The sequence below is a fragment of the Lytechinus variegatus genome, chromosome 16 (assembly GCF_018143015.1).
Source record: "Lytechinus variegatus isolate NC3 chromosome 16, Lvar_3.0, whole genome shotgun sequence".
Lineage (NCBI taxonomy): Eukaryota > Metazoa > Echinodermata > Echinoidea > Temnopleuroida > Toxopneustidae > Lytechinus > Lytechinus variegatus.
Window position 1 is genome coordinate 14,895,599 of NC_054755.1, and position 16,484 is coordinate 14,912,082.

At 35.8% G+C, this 16,484-nt stretch overlaps 1 protein-coding gene across 3 annotated transcripts in view; it reads right to left on the reverse strand.

The window, feature by feature from the left end:
- LOC121429442 (protein timeless-like) overlaps window positions 1–12,125 on the reverse strand; it is a 36,780-nt gene extending 24,655 nt beyond the window's left edge. Inside the window, exons 1-8 of one of the 3 annotated variants that reach the window (XM_041626440.1) lie at window positions 11,931–12,125; window positions 7,529–7,653; window positions 6,811–6,905; window positions 5,406–5,467; window positions 3,943–4,123; window positions 2,391–2,521; window positions 1,949–2,009; window positions 104–157 (exon numbers count right to left, since the gene is read on the reverse strand). In XM_041626440.1, the coding sequence (XP_041482374.1) occupies window positions 104–157; window positions 1,949–2,009; window positions 2,391–2,521; window positions 3,943–4,123; window positions 5,406–5,467; window positions 6,811–6,905; window positions 7,529–7,625 (681 nt within the window). In that variant the 5' untranslated portion in view covers window positions 7,626–7,653; window positions 11,931–12,125. Of the gene's footprint in view, window positions 1–103; window positions 158–1,948; window positions 2,010–2,390; window positions 2,522–3,942; window positions 4,124–5,405; window positions 5,468–6,810; window positions 6,906–7,528; window positions 7,654–11,710 lie in introns of all 3 variants that reach the window. The other 2 variants (XM_041626439.1, XM_041626438.1) reach the window with 2 other exon arrangements.
- Window positions 12,126–16,484: the final 4,359 nt, after the last annotated feature.

Genomic DNA, 16,484 nt, shown 5'->3' on the forward strand with positions numbered 1-16,484 from the left:
GGTCAGTAGATGTCTTAAGCACCCTACAGAGTGGATTACATGTATATGCTTTATACAAGTATTACTATCATAAAAAAGAAATGTAATATAACTGCGAACTTACTGTATCCTTGTACATAAGATGCAGTACTTGAAGTAGTGATGACAGCCATTTGTTCTAAAATAAAAGAGAAAACAATTAATATTGATGATTAATGTGAATAAGTTTTGAAGGGTAAAGTTCACCCTTGTGTGAAGTTGGTTCTCATTCAAGCAGAGAAACAAAACAATATGAAAGAAAGATAATAAAAGTTGTAGAATTTTACATTTTGGGGGGATTTTGTGATATCACATGCGAGAAGCTCCCTTATTGAATCTCTGTGTATGATATAAATTCAATAAAACGCCATTTTTACAGAAAACTGATGAAAAAAACATTCTTACATGTATTTGTGCTTTCATTATACCATCAGACGAATCATTTCAAAACCGCTTCTGTCAGAAAGAGATTTTCAGTCTCCATAAACATAAAGAAAATGAGAATTTTTTTGATTTATGTTTCATGACATACACGTACATGTATTGAGCTGCTTGTCGCATATGATGTCATGAAAATTCAACCCAATTTTTGAAAATTCACATCTCTATTCTAAGATGAATTTTTGTAAGGTGCTCAGCTGAGCAAGGAGTTTCACTCTTTGTGCATGGTCGAGGCAGTGTACATGTGTATCCAGCTAACAGACCCCATTCTGTGCTGCCAGGAGTTCATAAGAACCCTTGTATTATTTTGATTGCTTCCCATCAATTTATGGCTGGTACCAAACCTAACTTGTTTACTCGACAGCCAATCATGGCTCACCATTTAGCGTCTATTCATGAGATTTTACTCCGATGAGTGCATGTCGAAAAGCTTCAGTATGTCTGTTTTTAAGGCTATTTTACAGTTTTGCAGTACAAAACACTTATTTAAATAGTAAATTTCATAATGCTGGAAATAAAATTTCCATGCTGCAAGCAAATACATTTAAATGATCAATTAAAATTAATAAAATATATGTTTACAAGTCTGAGCACAATCAAATAGCAGGAAATAAAAATTCATCTTGGTTGAAATTGATTTTAGATATATGAGTGAGTCACCCCCCGGAGACTAAATCATTGTAAAAATGTGGTTAATGAGTAAAACCACACGACCACACGAGTGGTTTAATCTGCGTAGGAGTATGGATTGATGAGCGAAGGTACTGTTAGCACTTAATGAGCACCAATACAGAAAGGGAGAGAGATAAAAACTATGTTAGGAAGGTAAGAGGAAGATAAAATGAGAGAAAACTACGTTAATAACGGTAATTATCTCAAATCCTCCTCACCTATGATAACTGAAAAAGCATGAACCCTGAGAAGAAGCAGATAATCTCTATAAGAGATCTACTACACTTACACAAAGCTAAGCAGTTAATTGTAAGATTAATTTTCATGTTTGATCATACATTGTGGTCTATGTAATCAATCATAAAAACTTATGTTATGATCATTTGCCAAGCTTTGAGGTACATGTATGTACAAGGCCCTTGTCATAAAACTGTTCGTAAGACTGACTTTAAGAACAGCTTGTGATCTTTTCTTGCACATGGTAAATGATACTCACCATTAAATGTTCATTGGTGATTATTTAGCACGTAAGAAAGGTTTAAGAGTCATTCTTAAAATTGCTCTTAACTTACAAAGAATTTTATGAAACACCCACCAGATTGTTAAATAAAAGCAAGAAGAAGCTTCTGTAATCTATGAGGCATTTCGCACAACACCCAAGCCTGAATTATGGCAAGTACTTAATAATATTACTTGCCGTAAATCTCAGCGTCAGAGGTAATGCCCATTTGAGGAATACATGTATTGTTATCAAGGTTGAGCGAGGTTTCTATCAATAATACCGTATATCAAAATTGCAGATTTAATGATGACTCACCCCTTCAGGCCTGCGACACATCTCTTTCAGAACATCCTGGAAATCAGCTTTGAAAAGGTTTCTGTTATATGAATTACAAAGATGAGCATATACCATTTCATAAATCATATACCTTCATAAAAAAACAATCATTTTTCACAATACTTTCAAAGATTATGCAATAAACATTTAAAAAAGAAATTCATTTCCCCTCTTTTAATAATACATGCACCTTGTGGTATTGTGAGTTTTGGGGTACAAAAGGACCCCCCTCCCTCATCTCTTTTCTTTGTTTGTCAGATTTCCTGGAATTATTTAAGAGGTTAAAATCTTTCTTTTCTATTTGGTCAGATTTTGGGGTGAAAGTGTTGTCCAGATCAAGGGTTTCACAAAGTTGACCTCCTAAAAAACCCTCACACATGGTGTGAATAAGAGTTCAGCGAGCCTGAACTACTCGACTTACCCAATGATTGTGTCATTCTTCAGACTTCCGACCTTATAGCGCTCGTAATTCACATAGAGTACATTCCTGATCAGTGTCAAACAGTTACTAAGTGTCTCTGCATTAGTTCTGTCAATGGGATAAGTTCCAGCCTAAAGAGGACATGAAAAAGCAAATAGGTGGACATACTTAAATAAACAGTAAACCATTCAGTTTTGTGAGATTATAAAGATTGGACAGTCTAGTTCTAAAATCATTTTTTTTGGTCATTATTTTGGGCTACTTCAGATGATTTATTGAGATTGATGCGAGAGTACACCTGACTGCCATGAATTAAGTGTTGATTATCTGCTTTATATTTCACATTTGGAATTATTTAACACAGGATGAAAGATAAATCTCTATTGTGAGGAGGAAAAAAAGAAAACATAGTATTAGCAATTTCTAAATAAGATCAATAATAAAAACAATAATGATAATAACAAGCAGGTAACTCATAAAGACTTGAAGTGATGTTCTTAAAAGTAAAAGCAAGAAGTTGCATCAAGCAATTATTTCATGAAAAAGTCTTCTACATCAGTGTCAATTGTCACCAAACTAGATCTGGTACATTAATGTAAACTGATCTTTGTGAAATCATGAAATCTTTTCTCAAAACCGAAAATTCTGATGATCTCTAACACAAAAAAGCATGGGTGGGACAGTGTATTAATATTGTTTGAAAAAAAACACCCGACATTTGATAGAATTCCGTGCTTATTTTGCTCATTTCTTATCAATTACACATTTTCTTCCAGTGCCAATTGGCACATATTATTTATTTATACATGCAGTACATGTACATACAAACACTTACAAGTAGGTGACAATCTTATTGAATTCTGTTTGAACTCCTTTTGAGATTGTTACCACAACTGATATTTATCTTTTAAAGGGATGGTACGGGCTGAAAATATTTATATCTTAATACATAGAATAGAATTCACTGAGCAAAATGTCAAATATTTCATCAAAATCGGATAACAAATAAAAAAGTTACTGAAGTTTAAAGTTTAGCAATATTTTGTGAAAACAGTCGTCATGAATATTCATTAGGTGGGCTGATTATGTCACATCCCCACTTTCTGTTTTCTTATGTTATTACATAAAATCATATTTTTTTCATTATTTCATATGTATTTGTGTGAAAAATATGTCTCTCTTATAATGAAATAAGTTGCAGCAATAAATATCTAATGCACTAAATCAGTTGTCAATCCGATTTTTCAAGTTCTTGGAGGAAAAAATTTGAACAAACCTAATTTCATATGATAAAATACAAAAGAACAAATAGGGATGTAACATCTTCAGCCCACCTAATGAATATTCAAGACGACTGTTTTCATAAAATATTGCTAAACTTTAAAATTCAATAACTTTGTTATTTGCTATACGATTTTGATAAAATTTTCTGCATTTTGCTCAGTGAATTCTACTCTATTTATTAAACTATAAATATTTTCAGCCTGGACCACCCCTTTTTTAAAGTCTCCTGGTTTGTATAAATTGCTTTTTAAAAGGTTAGAATACATGCCTCTTCGATGATCAGTGCCATTTGGCTGACCAGGCAGTTTATGACCGTCGGTTGGGTGAATTCTTTCTTGATAGTCACCAGCATCTTCTGTAGTTCATGCCTCTTCTGGTAATCTTCTTTAGTTAGCTTCTTGACGATTGGCATGACAACCTCTAACGGCATCGACAGGTGCATCAATAATCTGTGAGAAAGTGGATTCATGGACACACTTCAAACACTGAAGGCTTGAACTCAATGGAACTTTCCTTTAAATCTTTAGTTCTGGTATATCCCCTAAGTTCTACCACATGTACATGTATATGCCACTATTCACATTACTAGATTTGAATGCATACACTGTAAATATCTGCCTTAAAACGGTTCAATGGTGTGAACGGATATAAACCAAATGTATGTATTTTTGGTCAATTTAAACAATTTTTATCAAAATACATTCGATCGGGGGGCCCAAATCATGAAATATCTGCAATATGCCTTTTTCACAAAATGCCTTCTCAAGAATAGAATGGGCTGAAAATTATATACAATTTTTTAGTATTAAGTTTCTTACATCCAATATATCTGAAAAGTGCTCAAATGTTCAAACAAGTGAAGCACCTCTTGCAGTCTCACCTACATCACATGATTCAATATAGCTGCAGTGCTGGCTTTGAAAACTACTATAAAATAATTATTCACAAGAAACATCATATACAGTAATGATACAATACTACGTTCATTGACAAAAAATGACATTGATCATGTGACTTGTCAGTGATACTTGATCATGTGACTTGTCAGTGATACTTGATTACCCTACAGTGTACATCCACATTTTATAAACTATATCTATACGCTTTGAAAGTTATGACAGCAATCTAATATTAACCTCCAAAATGGCCAAGTTCAATGAATATAAATGACCATTGAATTTGGTCATGTGACATGAGATGTTCAGTGATACTTGATTACCATACTCTTATGTCCAAGTTTTATGAACAAGATCCACACACTTTTTGATGGTTATTCAACAGATACATGTACCCACAACATGGCCAAAGTTCATTGACCTTTGACCTTAGTCATGTATCCTGAAATTCACACAGGATGTTCAGTGATACTTGACTACTCTTATGTCCAAGTTCCAAGTTTCATGAATCAGATCCATAAACTTGTAAAGTTATGATGGTAATTTTAAAAATACCGCCAATTTGGCCAAAGTTCATTGACCCTATGACCTTTGACCTTGGTCATATGACTTGAAACTTAGGCAGGATGTTCAGTAACACTTGCTTAACCTTATGTCCAAGGTCCATATATTTTCTAAGTTATGATGACATTTCAAAAACTTAACCTTACTAGGTTAAGATTTTGATGTAGATGCTGCCGCCAGAAACAGAAAAGAAAACATTCTACATGGGACTACTACTTGTAGTAGTTAAGTCTAGACATGTGACCCCCAAACAACAAAAATAAAATCTTACCGTACAATGGCATCAAACACTTCAGGATCCTCTGTTGAGTGGCAAAGAATCGGGATTAAGTCCTGAAAAAAGAACGTTCATTTTAAGAAATTGTTTCTTCCAATCTTAATGAGGACTTCATTCATTTAGGCTGACAAGTTCAATTAATTACCATCCCCAATACAGGAAAAATCAACCCTAACACAAAGTTTATTTGACTAAAAAGAGAAAAAGAAAAGGAGCATAAAGCTGAAAATTTCATCAAAATAAGATGTACAACATTTCAATATATACTGTACATAGGCATGCACAGATTTATACCTTTTGCAGATTTGACAAGAAGAAAACTCTTCATAGAACCCAAACTGATTCATACGTACTGCTCTTCCAGCGGGCCCTGCATAAAATAATGTTATTATTACCCTTCTCCATTGTAAATGCTGAGCGCCAAGCAAGAAAGTCTTTGGTATGACTCGGCCGGGGAGCGAACCCACGACCTCCCGTTCATGAGGCAGACGCTCTACCACTCAACAACATGCCTGGTTGTACTGATGTACAATTGGCAATTCCACATTTTTCATTGAGGAATCAGACAGTATAATTACAGGAGAAAAGAAAGTTTCATAAAACACAAAAGAAACATTGAGGGTGATAGCATAGCCCCCCCCCCTCCCTCCCTTCTTCCATGCATTCTACATCAAAATACATACATACATGCAAGATGTTGTTCACCATGGACAAGGTCAAGTCCACCCCAGGAAAATGATGACTTGAATGAATAGAGAAAAATAAAACTAGCATAGTGCTGAAAATTTCATCAATATCGGATGTAAAATAAGAAAGTTATGACATTTTCAAGTTTCGCTTATTTTTCACAAAACAGTGATACATGTATGCACAACTACATGTACATGTAGGTGAGTCAGTAGGTGAGTCAGTCGATGATGTCTATCCCTCACTATTTCATTTGTTTTTTATTGTTTGAATCATACAATAATTATAGAAATGACAATAAGGACCAACTTGACTGAACCATATACAATTCCACATGTTCAAGGAAGAATTAATCGTTGTAGCACTTGACAATGAGGAGAAAATTAGAATAAAAAAGGAATAGTGAGTGAATGACATGATCATAGTCGTCTCATTTGCATACTAGCCAGGATGTGCATATAACTGTTTTGTGAAATTAAGCGAAACTTTGAAATGTCATAACTTTCTTATTTTACTGTATGCGATTTTGCAAAAATTTTCAGTGTTATGCTTGTTAGATTTTTCTCTTTTTATTCCAATCATCTTTTGTTGGGGTGGACTTGTCCTTGAACACATGTACATTCATGTTCAAATTTTCTAGGTTATTGTTACATGTACATGTACAGTACTTTCAACAAAGACAACAACAAAATTGTAGTAAAATCATGCTCACCATCTGAACAAGACGACTATTGGCCACACTGCGCCTTGCCTGGCACTTCACCTTGCTTTCTTGCAAGATGTTGTTCACCATGACATCCAAAACATCTGTAACAGATATCAATATTCAGCTTAATAAGCATACATACTTCATGAAAACTTGTTATACAGTATTTACCTGGTTAACAGAATGAATCTTACATATACATGTACCTTTACTCACTCCCTGGGGAGTGCATCTATTAAAGCTCAAATGATAGGCATACATGTACATGTACATGTTGGCCTACCACATCCACTAATTTTACATTATACATACTACTGTACATGTACTTTACTGGGTACCCAAGTGACTTCTCTTCAAACCATTAACATTGAAATCAGACACATTTTCTTTGCAATGGCTTCTTCAGAAAGTACATGTACATGTATGTTTAATGTTTTCATTAGCATGCAATGATAAACAATGTAATCCACAAGAAACTCATGGACAACTACAATGTAACTGACCATAATGTATATCTCTCAAAAACTGGAAATTCCATGTAAACAAATCATTATTTCAATAGCTTTTGGAGTGTAGGGGTACATGTAGGTCCTCTAACCCCAAAACAATACATAATCACATTCAATATCATTTTGGAATGAAAATACAGAAGGTTGGAAAAAGCATCAAAAGAGATAACATTATTCCCTGGGTACATGTATACTGTCACAGAAACTCTGCTTACCCTTGCACTCCTCTGTAATGACATAGCTCGAATCTTCCTGGTAACCAAGATTGGTTGCCGTGGCATTTAAGCCACCTCCCATAATAAGCCACTCCATCTTAATTAATCGTTTGTAGGTGTCTGTTCTGAAAGAGATAAAAAGAGATCTACGATATGGATTATTACGCGGAAATTACGCGTAGTTTGCTTTCACATTACCAAAATACCTGGTATTATCTGATCGGGGTAAAATTCCTGATCAGAGAATACCTGGAACTGACGAACTTCGAGGCGGTCTGAAACCACCTAAAGGTTCAAAGTATAAGATCCTGGTCCCATTGGCTGATGGACACAAAACGTATTCATAATGGATACAGCAGACAAGGAAAATTTGTGGTGGCTCCATCCATTTTTCATCTGCTCCCTGAGACGATGGACAGAATGTGCGAAAAATGAAATCATAGAGGACGGATGCTCGATGGATATGTACATGTAGAGCAAATGTAAATTTATACATGTATATACAGCAGAACATTTTCCAATGGATGACAACTTTTCCGTTTTACATCCTGTCTGTAAAGTGCAATGGGACCAGCCGACCAGACCTTTAGCCTACTTCTAGTTCATGCATACACGGAGAGCTACATGTACATGTATGTTTGTATGTAGCTCCATGGTTCATGCTTTTTGAGTGCCGATGAGCACATACATGTACATGTATCTATTAATACACAGTATCATTGATTAATACACAGCAGCGCTGAGATAAAAGAACAATAAAAATCTTAACTTTTACAGGGATATACATGTACTGTTTGATTTTGAGCTCACCATCAGAATTTTGCTACATTGTAGTCTATTCATTGGTAGTGATTTTATTTTTTACCTGATTGCGAAGAAAGCATGAAAACTTGTAAGCAAGCAACCAGAAGACCGACGGTTTTACACATGTAGGTCCCCTCCGAGAGACCTGGTAATGAGGAGTAATTATGCCTTACCAAAGGGGAAAGGGCACTAGCGCACCAAGTGGGAATCGAACCCGGGTCATCGAAATCCGAACCCCCCCCCCCCCCACTCTACCTGAACTGAACTATCACGCCTCCCTAGACCCTTTGGAAATTGCAGAGGTAAATTATTAGTGTAGTTTTCCAGGGCTATTATACGTGTACATGTACATGTAGAGCATTTGGGGGGTTAATTCACCCCAAGCCACTGTTTTTTGTTTTTTTTCACTGTAGCTCGTGTATTCTAACACCTCAGTCACTTCTGCTCTATGGCGGCAGCACAACGAGTCAAAAACAATAATTTTTCATGTTTTTAGTCATTCTTATTCAAACCACCTACGCATGTACCAGGATTTTATGAATTCTAAAATTTGGGACAACATTTTAACATGTTTATTAAGCATTGTTCCACACTGGCCCGCACACTTCAGGACAGGGAATTCGATGCGTGAAATACATACATGTACATAAAATTTAACTCAAAATCTGCTGGGAACTGCAATATCCTGCTTTCTAGTCAGCTGTACTCCCCCTAAGTGAAAACACCCTTGAGATACCTGAAGCATCAGCATTGGATAAATTCTTTATAATGATGATGCTAGAGATGGATGATCAATTGGACAGATAATATTGTATTTACAACTGTAGCTCCCAGCAGGTATCCTTTTCACTGTCTCTCCATTGAAAAAAGATCTACATTTTGCATAAGTTGAGATATTAAGCATTTTGTGTTTTTCCAAAGCTGCTCAAAACTATTTTAATTCTTAGTATTCCTTAATCATTAAATTGTTGAGTATATGCCTATTTAAGGCTCCAAAAACAAATATTTTGTTTCTTTTTATTTTAGATATTGAAGAAATGTACTCTGGGAAAGTCGAAGCGAATGCTCGGTTTCTCCATGGAAAGACGCACTACACTGTACATGTATCTACAGATGGACCAAAATTCCATTCAGTTTTATTATCACTTGCTTCATTAACCATGAAATAATTTGTCATCGTGTATTTAAAGGGGAAAATAATACCTTAGACACACAGAGGGCGCCCTGATAAAAATGAGTTTAATTAACATGTTCTTCATCTGTGGGTACTGCATTTCCATGGGAAATTGAGTATTTGCTCAAAATCTACATTTACACCAATATCTCAACACAAAAACAAAATTTGTATGTTTGGCCTGAAAAATAAGGAATTTTACAATTTGATGATAAAGGAATACTTGAGAAATAAACAAGTGGAATATTATAATATTCAGCCAAAAGCTGTTTCTAACATAATAGTCTTTAGTTTGATAGGATTTTCATTATCACCAGCCATATAAAGTGATCGAAGAAGTCAAAGAGACATAAAGTAAGAAAGCTTGGCTTCAATTTAGAGATGGCCCGTACGACACATTTTGAGTGTCCCATACGCCACAATGTTCTAAAAAATTGTTATATGCTTTATTTATTCATGAATGCTTATTTTGCTTTCTTTCATAGATTTGTTTGTTCTTGGGTAATTGAATATCAATTTGAGTTCAGTTTCCATGAAAATTATCTGTCCGACTCACAGACTTTTGAGTACAAACTTGAGGTTTCTAAAAAAGCCACCTTTTCTGCATCCGTACGACACTTTACTATTTTAAATCTGTATTATACAGGATGTGAATTCAAGTCATGTTAAGTTTTGGTTTTCCTAACACTCTGGTAGTACTTGATGATCACCTTTAGTTACTGGAATATTTTTTGTTTTTCTTGTCAAAAAACTGTAAAATGTTCTCCAAATGTCCCGTACGACACGTATGGAATCACCCACATGCTTAGAAATAGTGAAATAATTGTAATTACCATTGACTTATTGTGCTTTTAAAAGTTTTATTATGAATGATCTTATCAATCTTTCATGCATTCTCCTGTTATTCATTCATCTTTATCAATAACTTACTGAGTAAATGTATGTGAATAATTTCAATAATTGTCTCTGTATTTTTACCATGTATTAATACCCTGTAAAGCATGTGTAATTCATTTTTTACTGCAATACATGATGCAGTATTTGGTACCTTGGGGTACCAAATAATAATCTGCCATTTTGTTGAATTATTTATTTTATTTTTTGTGCTGTACCCTGGGTTACCAAAAAATGTGTACAAGTATATTTTAATGTTTTGTACAGATTTTTTTTCTTTTTAGTGATCTTATGTAACAATTAATGCATGCAAATGATAACTTTATTCTAATTTTCATATTCTGTTCTAATCCTCACTGTTCAATAATGATACCTGTAGTTGTCATTATTGATCTTATGTCTTTGAATTCAATTCAATTCAATTATTCAGTTGAATACACTTTTGGAAATTCATGCAATACCATTGCAAATGCGCTGCACATGCACTGCGCTGTGCCTGTGATGGACGAGTAATAAGCCTACACCACCCCCACCGCGTGTACCAGGGCGAGTTTTGGGACTATAAGCTAATCTTTTGTGTAAGTTAGCTGTCGAAAAGTATACTTAAATTCTTAAGTATAATTTGTTTAATATTATTGGCATTAGATTGTATCAAAGAAAGGAAATAAGCGTTGTGATCATTGTCCCCATTCATTTTCATGATTGTCGCACCGATCGTACGACCGTGATCACCATGAAAACAATGTAACTGTACACACGAGATGGCGCTGCACAACGCCGTACATGTACCCCGGGGTACTACGGTACCCCGGTGTACGGCGTGGTGCATCACATGTCTATTGAATAAACCATGAAATGAATGAATGATATTAAAGCCCCTCTTGTAGTTGTAGAGAGGAGCAAGAATGTGTTGAACTGCCGAGGTTTTTTTCCAAGAAATTTCTGTATTTCTTTCAAATTTTCATGAGATATTTGGTGCACTTACGGTACTCACAATATTATAAGGAACATTATTAAATGAAAGATTTTGTGAAATAAAAGGAAATTCATGTTAAATCTTAACTCAAATTGTTATGCGCACAGTTGGGGATACAGAACTTGAGAAAGACAAACTCCTTGAGTCCTTGCAAGCATAGTACATTACAGGTACCGGTACCGTACTCATTAACAAATTATGAAGTTTACTGTAGGAAATACAAATACGGTACCGGGCGCTAAGCGAAACTGCATTAGCGCCCGGTACCGTACCCTAGATCTAAGGAAGCGTAAGATAATACTCTGCTAGTCACACTCAAACTTCAAAAGATTACCGTATACAAGTGCAGTGATCGACACCGACGATCGAACGGAATCTGCCTCAGAGGCTCAGTGCCCGGTTTCTTCGTCTGTGCTACGCTGCCCTGCCGGTCCTGCCTGTGCGTGCTATGGCTATGCCGTAATTCCCAAATCCGAATAATTGAACGATGAAAACTTGCAGAACATATTTTAATTCCAATTGTTCGGGTCACATTATTTAAGTAAGAAGAGTACCGGTAGTTGTGGACAACTTCCTCGGTTTGGTTTGATCAGCAATCGTTCTCCAAAAAAGGACAGATCTAGCCTAATCCAAAGTTGTCAAAAAGAATACTGGCACAAAACATTATTACCGACGTTGTGCAGTGCAGTGATAAGTTAACACAGCGTACGGGTTTTGTGTATTCCGTATACAGTACCAGGCCAGCTGCGCCTTGTGTGTAATAGCTCTATATGGTGTGTGTTATACGCTACTCCGACGCGACGATAGACGACTTGCGATTGCAGGGGCCCGGGGGGGGGGGGCACTTATCGCACGTAGCTTCCAGCCAGTCCAACGTGATGGACTGATCAGTAAAAAATTTATGGTACACGTGCTGGCAATACACGTGTACGTGCAATGTTTACCATTTCATAAGCGATTCGATTTCGGGCGGACAGTGCGCTGAATTGCTCAGAGCGCGCGTGTTGTACGTGCATATATCATGGAGCTAACAGAGAATAGCTCTATGCATATATCATTCACATGAAATGATTGACGACAATGGTCGCCAGGAGTTGCCATTTTTTTTTTTTTGGGGGGGGGGGGCCTCTAAAATTAGGATAATTTACTTTACAAAAAAAAAAAAATGCTACTTCATAGAAATGTCAAATTTCATGCAAAGCGTTTGTGAAAGTAGCAAAAGAAAACTAAGAATGCGGTAACCATGCATTCATTTCATTTTCTAATTTGCATAATACACATTTTCATTAATTAAAAAGTGCCTCTTTTTTAATGATTTGTTATAATCTAAATTGAATAAAAGTATCAATAAATGTGATGTAAATAATAAATGGTAGACATGTGTCTTAGGGTTTCGAGAAGACATTGGGCGCGGAACATTTTGAAATATATGCAAATCCCTAATTACCATAATTTATGCATAAAATCGCAAAATGATTATCTGAACATTCGAAAAACCGCTTTAATAGTAAAACATTTCTTACTCGGGACAATCTAGTGGTGATAAAGGAAAAGAAACTATACATGAATATATATCTTTGTAATATTAAATATTTCCGTTAAATTAATTTGTTTGTGATATTCAGTGCATAGTTTGCATAAATTATGCAAATTAGTACTATTTTAAGCTTTTGTGTGATTTTGAATTATTTAAACTTAATAAATAATGATATACGTGTTAAATAGGGTTATTAGAAAGTATTCGGGCACAAGAAATTCACTACATCTATGCAAATGACCACTTATTACCATACATAAATATTAATGAGTTTACTTATACTAATTCCATTATATAGCGTAAAAATATTCAAATACCCAGGCATTTCACTCAGTACTATTATGGATGGAGAAAAGAAAACATTTATCCATCCATATTTGTCTAATTTGCATGAATTATGCATAAATTATCATACATTATGCTAATTCGAACATAAAGTGGATAATTTTCGCAGTTTATATCTGATTCCCACTTAACACTGTGGCACAATGAAAACTAACGTTCATTATGACATGAAAGAGACAGATAAAACAGTTTGTTGGTTGTAGAACTAAGCAACTTTTCACATTATGCTAATCACAGTTGGTATATGATAGTTCAAGACAGTATTATTTTATTGCTTGTATATCAACTAAATTGATTCTCTTCTAACATATACATAGAGGTTATATTTACAAAAATCGGTCCCACAGTAAAAGAAACTTTTAGAATTTTAGAGTTCACAGTCTAAAACTTTTATAGCTTCCTAAACGCTGCGATGGCACAGTTAGCAAAACAAGTTTTTATATTTATGAAACCTCTTGGTAAAATTAGAGAAAGACGGAAAAGGGTATCTGGTTTCTGTGAATGCATATTTATATAGTACACGAGCACACATCAAAATATTATTGTTCGTAACATAGACATATTCTTTCATTTAGATGGGCATTTTCCACTGTCTTCTTGTAATGTAATACTAAATAATCATGAAGAGGTAATATAGAGGTACTATACTGCTAGCCATGGTAACTATTAAAAAGTAAGAGGAATGCTTTTGGCTCCAAAGGGGATTTAAAAAGGGTAGTATATGGAAATGAGTGGGGAACCTTGATGGTACGCTCTGTATACCATGAATATTTATACATGCAACCTGTGAAATGATGCCTCCTATATTTATCAATATTGTGGGGGGGGGGTACTTCGACAGTCTCACAATGTTGGATATGCTTCAATGTGCCATATTTTCTCTACACCTGTAACTTGCAGACAGGCAGAGTGTCCCCTTTATGTTTTTCAAGAAATCAATAAAAAAATGGAAGTGACTTTTCCATGTAGCAAAAAAAACTGACGTTTTGCCCCTATTGAGAGTTCCAAAGAGGACGCTGGTTCAAACCTAGAGTCAAATGCGGAATGAGATGTGATACTTTCGACAGGCAGGCTCCGTGTTGTAGATAGGATGTAATTAACTTATAACATGAAATCGACACTGAGAGCAACGTCTCCTCAGGTTTGACAACTAAACTTTGCATTAGGTGTTAGAGATCTATGTCTTTTTGCCACCGTGAAGGCTACAAAAACATGAAATATTTCAATATAGTCAAAATATGGAAAGGGATGGGGAACTAGCTCCCTTAGAAGTAGGATTTAATTTGCCAGAATTTCTTGTACATAGCCTGTGCACTAGAGCAATGCCTCCTCCAAGGTACTGTGAACGATTTTTGCAGGGGTGCTGGTGTAAATTTGAAAAGCAAAAAAGGTTCAATGTAAAATTTTGGTCCCAACTTCTTCCAAGAAAGTTAACAAACAAATAAGGATTGCAATACAAAATGAAGGTATTTTGTTAACTTTTTTTTTTTTGGGGGGGGGTCACACCTTCCGGAATTACAGAGGGTGCTGCATGATATGGAGAATAATACACGCAGCATCCCCCCCCCCCCGAAATCTTGCGGGTGCTTCAGCTCCCGCTTCCCAGCGACAGGGCCTCCTCTATAATGCTGCTTTTAATAAGTGCCCTTTTCCAGACGAGGGCTTCATTTAAACGATATTCACAATATATACTGTCAAAACAAAATAAAGGGTGGGGAAACTTCGACAGGCCTCCGGCATGTGCACGGACTTATTTTCATGCGATATTAAAACAATGCCTTCTCTGTTTCTTTTTCCAAGAGGAGAATGTAAAGCGGCTTTACTGTGTAGTATACTATGCAATGCTATAGCATATGCTATAGCTATATGCTATAGCTATATGCTATAGCATAGGCGGATACAGCTTTTGGCGAAAGGGGGGGGGGCGCACTGCCGAGCGGCGCACATATTTTCGCACTTCACCGGCGCCATAAAAGAAAATGTTGAAAAAGGGGTAAAATCTGACCCTGTCAAATACTCTTTTCAAAATGTAGGATAATATTTCCGGGGGGGGGGGAGACTCGAACATATTAAAAAAAAAAACACGATAGAGTAAACGGACCGAGCTATAAAAGTGGAGCGTTGTGGCCCAGTGGATTAGTCTTCGGACTCTGAAACAGACTCGGGGTCGTGGGTTCGAATCCCAACCATGGCGTAATTTCCTTCAGCAAGAAATTGATCCACAATGTGCTGCACTCAACCCAGGTGAGGTAAATGGGTACCTGGCAGGAATTTATTCCTTGAAACGCAGCGCGCGTAATAGCTGCACTGCTAAAGCCAGGGTAATTATGCTGCATATACTGTAGAGCGCTTAGAGACTTCTGACAAAGTTAGTATTAAGCGCTATATAAGCAAGTATAATTATTATAATTAAAAGTATTTGGTGCACATCTCACATTTGCACATTTTTTTTTATAGTTTTCATGAAATTTTAAGGAAAAAATGTGTTTTCACAACAGCTGATCAGGAATTTGCCCCCCCTTCCCCCTTGCTGTGTACGACCATTCCCTGAAGTCCACTTAAACCTATCTGATTATAACAGAAAATATACATCAATTTAAACATATAATCTTTCTAAGACATATAGAGAGAGATTGAAAAACTTATTAAAGAAAGAAACAAGCAAAAAGTAACACAAATTATGCATGTTATGTGCGATTTCAAAATCTCGTGTACTAACCCTTTTATTGAGACGAGGCCCGTATTTTTGTATATTAATTGAGATACAATTTTTGTTTAACCATATATATGCACAGGGGCGACGATCCTTTTTTCAGATTGGGGGGGGGGCAAAATCATGAATCAACTTTCCAAAGGAGCACGATCACACAAAGCAAACAATCTACACACACAAACACGCACATACACACATACATGCACATATATATTTACCTATATGACTCATGAGATAGAGACACATATCTCACCGACAAATTAATGCGAGCGCGAAGCGCGAGCTGAAATTTTTATAGTATACTGACCTGATAACAGGACAAAGGTGCCTGTTTAGATATATTTGCCCCCCCCAAAAAAAAAAAATCATTTGTGGGGCGATCGCCCCCCCAGGATCGACGCCTCTGCATATACAATGATGCTACATCATGAATCATTTGGAATACATCACCAATCCAGGTTGTATATTATCATTTAATTTTCATGTACATGATGTATCATGATAGGCCTATAT